The sequence below is a fragment of the Homarus americanus genome, unplaced genomic scaffold (genome assembly GCF_018991925.1).
Source record: "Homarus americanus isolate GMGI-L3 unplaced genomic scaffold, GMGI_Hamer_2.0 scaffold36975, whole genome shotgun sequence".
Classification (NCBI taxonomy): domain Eukaryota; kingdom Metazoa; phylum Arthropoda; class Malacostraca; order Decapoda; family Nephropidae; genus Homarus; species Homarus americanus.
Window position 1 is genome coordinate 1 of NW_024717733.1, and position 11,415 is coordinate 11,415.

The 11,415-nt window shown below is 46.9% G+C and overlaps 1 protein-coding gene across 1 annotated transcript; it reads right to left on the reverse strand.

Annotated features, from left to right (window-relative positions):
* Nucleotides 1-2,959: 2,959 nt before the first annotated feature.
* On the reverse strand, nt 2,960-4,933 carry LOC121858998 (proteoglycan 4-like). The gene has a single exon (XM_042355649.1). It carries the CDS (start codon nt 4,931-4,933, stop codon nt 2,960-2,962), a length of 1,974 nt encoding a protein of 657 aa, XP_042211583.1.
* Between the last annotated feature and the right edge of the window lie 6,482 nt (nt 4,934-11,415).

Sequence of the window (11,415 nt, forward strand, 5' to 3'; positions counted from 1 at the left end):
GGGACCTGAGGGTATACAGGGTTCTCACTCCTCCAGAAAACAGCTACTCATATGGAGAGGCTGAGACTAGAAGCATATGAAACATTTTTAAATGTTGGGAGATTAAAAACCAGTTCATATTGGTTTATTTCATGGCAAAAATATCTACAGGTTGTTTAGAAATTTATTTATTTTCTTTCTGTTGGAATATAAATTACTCTAATTATTTAAGAGATTATGTAAAAGCATCATTAAAAAAGAATATGTATATATATTTTTAGCTGTTATCAGTAAAGTGGTTGGTTACGTTTGTCTCTTTTATGCAAAATGGGTTCCTGATGCCAGACACGTAATTCACTGTATCTCTGAGCAGCTTACCGGACTGGATGTTTCCTACCAGATCATCTATGAGACTCACTTAGCCCATTGCAGGGATAAGCTTCTTACTGCCCGGTTCATTTACTCTGAAACACAATCGTCCTCACAAAATTACTCCCTGTTGGTGTTGTTATAATGTTATTACTGTGGATGCTAACGACTGGTCTTTTTTAGCTGTATGGGGCTAATGTACGCTAATCCAACACCGATGAACAATTATAGAGATAGTTTTAAAAACTCGTGTAACTCCCGCAGGACCTGTTACTTGGTGTTACTACCTGGATCGCGACTTCCTTCTAAAGTACTGAACTCTGTGCCTGACTTTTTTTTTTGCAAAGGTGGGTGTATTTAGCCGTACCTCCTGCCTTAACTACAATGACTGTATTTTTATCATCCTTCCTCTCTCTAGTCTGATATTGTATATCTGGTGAAAGTGACATTAACTCCCGAATCCCTAACTAGATATGATTGTAATATTCTTGTACGTTTATTAAGTCAGCTGTAACTACTAAATCTGATATAGCCTACGTTTGACTAATTCTTGCACCTTAACCGTATTAACCTAACAATAATTTTTTCCTTCACCATAACTCCTGCGCCCCAGTCTGTCGCACACTTTTGGTGACGTTACATAACTCTGATGAAGTAAATAATATACAGTTCAACTTCATTGGGCTGCAGTAACGCGATTTGTCCCAATTTACTTAACCCAGTGTATGTGATAGAACTCTTGTCTTGCTTCCCAAGGGGTGTAGTGTGGATATTGAATACAAACAGGTTTCTGGCGTCCAGATATGTAACGCTATTAGTGTGTCGGCGTTTTTATTACCGTTGCGTTAACGTATAATTTTGGTAGAGATGGTAGTTATGATGTTAATATAAATATTCATAATAACAGTAATGATTAAATTAATGTATATTATTATTAATATTAGGTGTGTTTATGATATGTATTTATTATTTATATAATATTTATGGTGTTAGCTTCCTGCTTACTTTCATGAATTCCCATAGGTCAAACGTCTTAGTTAACTCCTCCGGGGCTTTAAATCCGTAGACTGTTGCCGGCGCGTTTACCTCAGTCCCCTGCAGCGTCATAATCACACAGTGAATTTTAATAAGTATTAGGGATCTGGTTTAGAATTGCTTGCGAGATGAAGATGCAGCAGGTGTTTCTCACCTCTGCCTGCCTCACACATACCAGCAATAAGATTCACTGTCTGCCCTATGACTGGGGTTGGGGGAGGGTAGGGGTGTCTGTGAGGATCAAGTCTACTACTTCCGGGTACTGTCAGAAGTATGTGATCTATATATATATATATATATATATATATTTGTTTACTGTTTTGATATAGTTTATTTATTAAATTAATGTTTATTTATTATTTATTTATTTGATATAATAGGGTCTGTGATGGTACATTACTTGTCTTTTAGTTAAAAAAAAATTGTGTCTGGCCTGTGGGCTCTGTAATCGTTGTCTTCATAGAATCATATAGGAAGCATCAACTATTGCTCTTCAGTATTAGGTCTGGAAAGGTACACGCCTCTTGTCCATAAAGGTCTTTGTTTTGCCTTTTGACACTGAAGTTTAAACTAAATGAGTCGAGGACACCACAGTACAATACTTAACGGGGTGTTATGGCGGTAATATTAACTAATTCAATAAAATTGAATTTATAAATATTGAATTAGTTAATTTTACCGCCACCACCCTGTTAAATACTGTACTGTGGTGTCTCAGGAACTCATTTGGTTTAAAATTCAGTTGAAACACATTGACCTCTTCAAGGGAAGATGTTTTAATAATAGAGCGTCAGTGTCAGTGTGCCTACACCGCTGATGGGCCGTCACGGTCCTCTCAGTGTAGTCAACTAGATTAACTAGGTTTTCTGTTGGCTAGATTTTTTTCTAGACATCTTCAATGAAACCTGTTGCTTTGGTGGCCGTGGCCGTCTGTTGTTTGGTGACCGTGGCCGTCTGTTGCTTTGGTAGTGGCGTCTGTTGCTTTGACCTTGACCGTCTGTTGCTTTGGTGACCGTGGCCGTCTGTTGCTTTGGTGACCGTGGCATCTGTTGCTTTGGTGACCGTGGCCGTCTGTTGCTTTGGTGATGGCGGCATCTGTTGTTTTAGTGACCGTAATAATCTGTTGTTTTGATGGCCGTCTGTTGCTTTCGTGACCGTAGCCGTCTGTTGCTTTGTTGACCGTAGCGTCTGTTGCTGACCGTGGCCATCTGTTGTTTGGTGACCGTAGCCGTCTGTTGTTTTCTGGTGAACGTGGCCGTCTGCTGTCTTGGTGACCGCGGCCATCTATTGTCTTGGCGACCGTGGCAAATCTGTTGTCTTGGTGACCGTTGCCGTCTGTTGCTTGCATTGTCGTGGCCGTCTGTTGCTTTGGTGACCGGCGCTGTTTGGTGGTGGTGGCCATCTGCTGTCTTGGTGACCGTGACCATCACGCATGTCTTGGTGACCGTGGCCATCTGCTGTCTTGGTGACCGTGGCCTTCCTGTTGTCTTAGTGAACGTGGCCGTCTGTTGTTTTGCTGGTGACCGTGGCCCGTCTGTTGTCTTAGTGACCGTATTGGCCCGTCTGTTGTTTTTGCTTAACCGTAGCCGTCCTGTTGTCTTAATTGGCCGTGGCCATCTGCTGTCTTGGTAGACATGGCCATCTGCTGTCTTGGTGACCGTGGCTTTTCTGTTGTCTTGGCAGCCGTGGCCGTCTGTTGTCTTGAAGTGACCGTGGCCCGTCTGTTGTTTTTGGCAACCGTGGCCATCTGTTGTCTTGGTGGCCTGGCCATCTGCTGTCTTGGTGACCGTGGCCTTCTGTTGTTTTGTTGACCGTGGCCGTCTGCTGTCTTAGTGACCGTGGCCTTCTGTTGTCTTGGTGACCGTGGTCTTCTGTTGTCTTGGTGACCGGGAACGTGGCTGTCTGTTGCTTTGGGACCGTGGCCGTCTGTTGCTTTGGGACCGGGCCGTCTGTTGCTTTGGACCGTGGCCGTCTGCTGTCTGGTGACCGTGGCCGTCTGTTGTTTTGGTGACCGTGCCGTCTGTTGCTTGGTGACCTTGACCGTCTGTTGCTTTGGTGACCGTGGCCGTCTGTTGTTTTGGCGACCGTGGCCGTCTGTTGCTTTGGTGACCGTGGCCGTCTGTTGCTTTGGTGACCGTGGCCGTCTGTTGTTTTGGTGACCGTGGCCGCTGTTTTGGCGACCGTGCCGTCTGTTGCTTTGGCATGGCCGTCTGTTGTCTGTGACCGTGGCCGTCTGTTGTTTGGTGACCGTGGCTGTCTGCTGTCTTGGTGACCTTGGCCATCTGTTGTCTTGGTGAATGTGGTTCGTTGCTTTGGTGACCGTGGCCGTCTGTTGCTTTGGTGACCGTGGCCGTCTGTTGTTTTGGTGACCGTGGCCGTCTGTTGTTTTGTGACCGTGGCCGTCTGCTGTCTTGGTGACCTTGGCCTGTTGTCTTGGTGACCTGGCCATCTGTTGTCTTGGTGAATGTGGGTCTTGTTGCTTGGTGACCGTGGCCGTCTGTTGTTTTGGTGACCGTGGCCGTCTGTTGTCTTGGTGACCTTGGCCATCTGTTGTCTGGTGACCGTGGCCGTCTGTTGTTTTGCGACCGTGGCCGTCTGTTGTCTTGGTGACCTTGGCCATCTGTTGTCTTGGTGAATGTGGCCGTCTGTTGCTTTGGTGACCATGGCCGTCTGTTGCTTTGGTGACCGTGGCCGTCTGTTGCTTGGTGAATGTGGCCGTCTGTTGCTTTGGTGACGGGCCGTCTGTTGCTTTGGTGACCGTGCGTCTGTTGTCTTGGTGACCTTGGCCATCTGTTGTCTTGGTGAATGTGGCCGTCTGTTGCTTTGGGACCGTGGCCGTCTGTTGTCTGGTGACCTGGCCATCTGTTGTCTTGGTGAATGGCCGTCTGTTGCTTTGGTGACCGTGGCCGTCTGTTGTCTTGGTGACCGTGGCCGTCTGTTGTTTTGGGTGACCGTGGCCGTCTGTTGTTTTGGTGACCGTGGCCGTCTGTTGCTTTGCTGACCGTGGCGTCTGTTGTTTTGGTGACCGTGCCGTCTGTTGCTTTGGGACCGTGGGTCTGTTGTTTTGGTGACCGTGGCCGTCTGTTGCTTTGGTGACCGTGGCCGTCTGTTTCTTTTGGTGACCGTGGCTGTCTGTCTTGGTGACTGGCCATCTGTTGTCTTGGTGAATGTGGCCGTCTGTTGCTTGGTGACCGTGGCCGTCTGTTGTCTTGGTGACCTGCCATCTGTTGTCTTGGGAATGTGGCCGTCTGTTGTTTTGGTGACCGTGGCCGTCTGTTGCTTTGGTACCGTGCGTCTGTTGTTTTGGTAACGTGCCGTCTGTTTTTGGTGACTGGCCGCGTTTTGGTGACCGTGGCCGTCTGTTGCTTTGGTGACCGTGGCCGTCTGTTGTGACCGTGGCCGTCTGTTGTGTGACCGTGGCCGTCTGTTGCTTTTGGTGACCGTGGCCGTCTGTTGCTTTGGTGACCGTGGCCGTCTGTTGTCTTGGTGACCGTGGCCGTCTGTTGCTTTGGTGACCGTGGCCGTCTGCTGTCTTGATGACCTTGGCCATCTGTTGTCTTGGTGAATGTGGCCGTCTGTTGTTTTGGCGACCTTGGGTGACTGTCAGTTGAAACAAGTGGTGTTGGGAGGTCCTCGGTGACGGCAGTTGAAAGTGTTGGCTGAGCAGTAATATACTGTATACATACATACATACATACATACATGCATACATACATACATACATACATACATGTACATGTATATAGTTGAGAACTCTTGTGTTATAGAAACTTAGAATATGAAAACAGCATAATTTATAATGTCATCAGTTTATTCTAAATGTTTACAAAAAATTATGTTATAGAAACAACAGCTGGTGAACAACTGAGGCCTTAGAGACAACAACAAGGAAATTTAAGTGCTTGTTTTTTTGTTTGTTTTTCCATGAATATTATTATTACTCTCCCATTACCTGTCCTGCAGCGGGATAATGTTTAAGACAATAATATTATTAGACCGTTGGTCAATATTTATTGGGGGCTTTATTAGTTGTAGTTAAGAGTGTACTGTACCAGCTCGGGGTCATTGAGTAGTATTATAACTGTCTTGTGCATTGTTTCCCTCAGCGGCACCAGTGAGGGCCAGAGGTGTGTGCACCACAAGAAGAAACTGAAACCGTCCACGGAGTGAGACTAAAGTACAGCCGGCGTTGTTTCCTGAGAGAGAAAAGAAAGAAAACTATGCGAATATATATATATACACGTTCATATCTGAATGCGTCAGACGTTGAAGATTGTCCTAAATTTAAATCTCACGTGTATAATTCCTGCAAAAATTGGTAAAGATGTCGCAAACTTTAAAGGAAATATAGTTTTAAAAAATTTGCAATTGTGCACACATTTATTTGTTTAATTTTCACCAAACTTTTTATATTATCCATGAAGACCAACTTCTCTTTATATATTGCGGCCGTCGGATGGCGTCTGTACCAAATTGAAATTTCGCAGCATTTTTGGCAATTTGTGTAACATCATTATGAACGAAGATATTATTTTTATAAAGGGTTCCTTTGTTTACGTGAGAAACAATATTTATTTTTATTTTTGGCACTTCAGATGCCTTCGTCATTTGTAACTTTTTTTATGTTTTTGCCATAGGCCTAATCTGAAGAAACTGCGATAACATACAAAGTCAAGAAAACTTTTATCCATTGACATCTATTACATGCAGATTTTTTGGCTAATTGGGCCACACTAAAGTGCCATTAGTGTGTAACAAGACAAACTCCAACATTTCCGCCACTTTTTGCAGTATTTGTAATACTGAAAACACAAATTCGAGGAAACGTCTCTGGGTCAAGATCGATCAGAGTGCCATTTCTGAGTTCAATCGGATCACATTTAGTGGACATTTGCTCGATGATAAGATATTTTTCACCGTCATACAAACACACAAACAAACATGGAGGAGCACTTGCCTTCACTTTACGGTGCGCAGTCAAGCAAATTGAAACTAAATATAGAAAAATGATGTCACTGAGGAAAAGATAAAAATGATCACCTGAAGATTAACCCCAACTTATTTCACCTCAAAATCAACTCAATCCCCGTGGTCAGGTCATGGGTCGGGGTACACAGAGAGTCAGTTAAGACCATGTAACTACGGTGTCCATCTGCTGACATGGTTACCCTGCTGTCCCAAACCACTGCACAACTGTTGAAGTTATTGTTGACCTACACAAGTTATTACTCTACTGTCAAATGTTTTCTGTAGCGTTGAAGTTATTGATGCGTCATCCTAGTTATTGCCGTGAGAGTTACGTATGTGACCGGGGGAAATATTCCTAATCTTAAAATAAACTGTTTTACTGCCAAGTTATACGTCACTTAACTCTCATCCCGCCAGAGTAACAGTTAAAGGAGTGAATATAATGATCTTCATGTCATGGTTATTATTGACCGTCGATTGTACAGCTATACCACAGGAGTTACAATGGTACCTTATAACTAGTGCTCTCTTACCACTGTACTAAAAAAAAAATAGTATTATAAATTAACAAACCCAAACTAACTCATTTTATTGATCAGCGAGAGATGAATAAAGACATTTGACCAAGTAAATATAAGTAAACAAAATGGGAAATATATAAAGTGATGATGATGAAAATGAATGGTTGGGATAATGGAGGGAAGAAGAATCCAATTACGTGTTCCATTTCACAGGGACATATAAGAGTACCAGCATATCGTGTTTTATTCAACCTCATATTTATAGCCGAGTGAACACAATTAAATAATATTCCTTCATCATGTGGGAAGACTGCACCATAAGACCTCTAGCCACCCTTATGGAGTCTTATATGGAGTCTTATTTGGAGTCTTATTTGGAGTCTTATAAGTTGAGGGAATATTCCGAGGATTATATTGTGGTATATGTCTGTTTAAGCCACACCTTAACCCATTAGCTTATGTTTTGTGAATTATACTTTGTTTGTATGACCTGACTCTGCCCGTGGAGTATGTGGAGTAAATAGCTTGATGGTGTGAACAAGAGTGGAGTAAATAGCTTGATGGTGTGTACAAGAGTGGAGTAAATAGCTTGATGGTGTGTACAAGAGTGGAGTAAATAGCTTGATGGTGTGTACAAGAGTGGAGTAAATAGCTTGATGGTGTGTACAAGAGTGGAGTAAATAGCTTGATGGTGTGTACACGAGTGGAGTAAATAGCTTGATGGTGTGTACAAGAGTGGAGTAAATAGCTTGATGGTGTGAACAAGAGTGGAGTAAATAGCTTCATGGTGTGTACAAGAGTGGAGTAAATAGCTTGATGGTGTGTACAAGAGTGGAGTAAATAGCTTGATGGTGTGAACAAGAGTGGAGTAAATAGCTTCATGGTGTGTACAAGAGTGGAGTAAATAGCATGAAGGTTTGCACATAAGTGGGAGGAGAAAAGAGGATGGAGGAGGAGGGTGTGGAGGATGGAGGAGGAGGTGGGGAGGATGGAGGGGAGGAGGTGTGGGGGAGGGATGGAGGGAGAGGTGTGGGGATGGAGGAGGAGGGTGGGGTGGGAGGATGGAGGAGGGGAGGGGTGGGGGAGGATGGAGGAGGGGTGGGAGGAGGGGATAGAGGAGGGGGAGGATAGAGGAGGAGGGGTGGGAAGAGTAGAGGAGGGAGGGGTGGGAGGATGGAGGAGGAGGGTGTGGGAGGATGGAGGGAGGGGGGGGAGGATGGGAGGAGGGAGGTGTGGAGGATGGATGAGAGGGTGGGAGGATGGAGGAGGAGGGGGGGGAGGATGGAGGAGGAGGTGAGATGGATGAGGAGGTGTGAAGGATGGAGGAGGAGGGTGGAGGTTGGAGAAGGAGAGTGTAGAGGATGGAGGAGGAGGTGTGGGAGGATGGAGGGAGGAGTGTGGGAGGATGGATGAGGGGAGGGGTGGGGGAGGATGGAGGAGGGGGGGGGGGAGGGGATGGAGGAGGAGGGTGGAGGATGGAGGAGGAGTGTGGAAGGATGGAGGAGGAGGGTGTGGGGGGAGGTTGGAGAAGGAGAGGGGTAGAGGGGATGGAGGAGAGGGGTGGGGGAGGAGGGAGAGGGAGGGTGGGGAGGATGGAGGAGGAGGGGTGTGGGGAGGATGGAGGAGGAGGGTGTGTGGAGGATGGAGGAGGGAGGTTGGGGAGGAGGGGTGGAGGGAGGGAGAGGGGTGTGGGGAGGGATGGAGGGGAGGAGGTGTGGGGAGGATGGATGAGGAGGGGTGGAGGGATGGAGGAGGGGGGTGTGTGGAGGATGGAGGAGGAGGGTGTGTGGGGGAGGATGGAGGAGGAGGTGTGTGGGGAGGATGGAGGAGGGGGGTGTGGAGGATGGAGGAGGAGGGTGGTGGATGGAGGAGGAGGGGGTGTGGAGGATGGAGGAGGGGAGGGGTGTGTGGGAGGATGGAGGGAGGAGGGGTGGGGAGGATGGGAGGAGAGGGGTGTGTGGGAGGGATGGAGGAGGAGGGGGGAGGGATGGAGGAGGAGGTGGGAGGATGGAGGGAGAGGTGTGTGGAGGATGGAGGAGGAGGGTGTGGGGAGGATGGAGGAGGGGGTGTGTGTGGAGGATGGAGGAGGAAGGTGTGGAGGATGGAGGAGGAGGGGGGTGTGGAGGATGGAGGAGGAGGGTGTGTGGAGGATGGAGGAGGAAGGTGTGGAGGGATGGAGGGTGTGTGGGTAGATGATGGGCATCAGGGTGCAGAGTGCACACAGTGAAGTCTTGATGTCCTGTATATTGGTGTTGCGGCAGCGTCTCAGTACAGTGTGGTCCAAGATGGGCTGACTCGTCCGCAGAGGTTGGTACTGTACACAATTAGGGGAAGTGTACCTACGACACGCTGGTGTAGTCATCAGGAGGAGGGGAAGTGTACCTACGAGACGCTGGTGTAGTCATCAGGAGGAGGGGAAGTGTACCTACGACACGCTGGTGTAGTCATCAGGAGGAGGGGAAGTGTACCTACGAGACGCTGGTGTAGTCATCTCTGTAGAGTAATACATTCTCAAGAGAGACTGATAGGCGAGCCTTTAACTGGACTACTTTTGAACAACTTTATAAGCCATAGAGACGTAATAGTCTCAGAATACCGGGACAGACTGCTTAAAAAAATGAAGTTATATTTATTAATTTAAGGTCTGGTAAACAACCTTCTGAGGGCTAAACAGACTCAGACACAGCTGGAATCCTTTACTAAAGAATGGGGACGGACTGTGGATAGTTTTCTTACCTATTTGGTTACACGTAGGTAGGAGGAAAGAAGAGGAGGAGGAGGAGGAGGAGTGGGTGTGTTATTGTGTCGTGTTATCATCCCCACCATCAGCTGCGTCACTGTGTCATGTCTTCATTACCATATACAGTAGACGTATTATCACTAAATACCATCCTTCACTACTCTTAGCCTCATTATCTCGTACTTCTTCTCTCTTTCCTCTTTCTCCCTCTTCCCCCCTCCTCTTTCTCATTCTCCTTTTTCTTCTCTCTTAGTACCCACCATAAGCATATTCAAGTGTGTGCATGAGAGTGAGGTAAAATGAGGGAGGCAGAGAGGGAAGGGAAGGAGGGATGGAGGAAGAGAGAAAGATAGGAAGGCAGGCAGAGAGGAAGGTAGAGAGGGGGTGAAAGAAGATGGGAATGAGAGAGAGAGGGAAGGAAGGAAGGAGATAAAGGAGGGAAGTAGGGAGGGAAGGAAGGAGGAAAAGGAGAGAGAGGGAGAGTAGCGCCCCGCCTTGCTGACACCCTTGACAAATAGCTTCATATACACTTCGAACAGTCGAGTCTTCCCCGGCTACTGTACAGAGCTTCATCAACTGCTTTAATGGCTCACTGGCTATTTGTGAACTGGCGTGGTTAGTTGTAGTCTGGTGTGGCTGGTTTTGATCCGGTGTGGCTAGTTATGGTCTGGTGTGGCTAGTTGTGGTCTGGTGTGGCTAGTTGTGGTCTGGTGTGGCTAGTTGTGGTCTGGTGTGGCTAGTTGTGGACTGGTATATCTAGTTGTGATCCGGTGTGGCTAGTTATGGTCTGGTATGGCTAGTTGTGAACTAGTGTGGCGTCTGGTTGTGAACTGGTGTGGCTATTTGTGGACTGGTGTGGCTATTTGTGGATTGGTGTGGTTAGTTGTGGACTGGTGTGGCTAGTTATGGTCTAGTATGGCTATTTGTGGACTGGTGTGACTATTTGTGGACTGGTATATCTAGTTGTGGACTGGTGTGGCTAGTTATGGACTAGTGTGGCTAGTTGTAAACTGGTGTGTGTTGTGGACTTGTGTTGTGTTGTGGACTGGTATGGCTATTTGTGGACTGGTGTGGCTAGTTATGGTCTAGTATGGCTATTGTGGATTGGTGTGGTTAGTTGTGGACTGGTATGGCTATTTGTGGACTGGTATGGCTATTGTGGATTGGTGTGGTTAGTTGTGGACTGGTGTGGTTAGTTGTGGACTGGTATATCTAGTTGTGGACTGGTGTGGCTAGTTATGGACTAGTGTGGCTAGTTGTAAACTGGTGTGTGTTGTGGACTTGTGTGGCTATTTGTGGATTGGTGTGGTTAGTTGTGGACTGGTGTGGCTAGTTATGGTCTAATATGGCTATTGTGGATTGGTGTGGTTAGTGTGGACTGGTATGGCTATTTGTGGACTGGTATGGCTATTGTGGTTGGTGTGGTTAGTTGTGTGTGGACTGGTGTGGTTAGTTGTGGACTGGTATATCTAGTTGTGGACTGGTGTGGCTAGTTATGGACTAGTGTGGCTAGTTGTAAACTGGTGTGTGTTGTGGACTGGTGTGGCTATTTGTGGATTGGTGTGGTTAGTTGTGGACTGGTGTGGTTAGTTGTGGACTGGTATATCTAGTTGTGGACTGGTGTGGCTAGTTATGGACTAGTGTGGCTGTTGTGGTCTGGTGTGCTCGGCTGGGTGTGTCTAGTCGTCGGCTGGTGTGTCTAGTCGTCGGCTGGTGTGTCTAGTCGTCGGCTGGTGTGTCTAGTCGTCGGCTGGTGTGTCTAGTCGTCGGCTGGTGTGTCTAGTCGTCGGCTGGTGTGTTTGG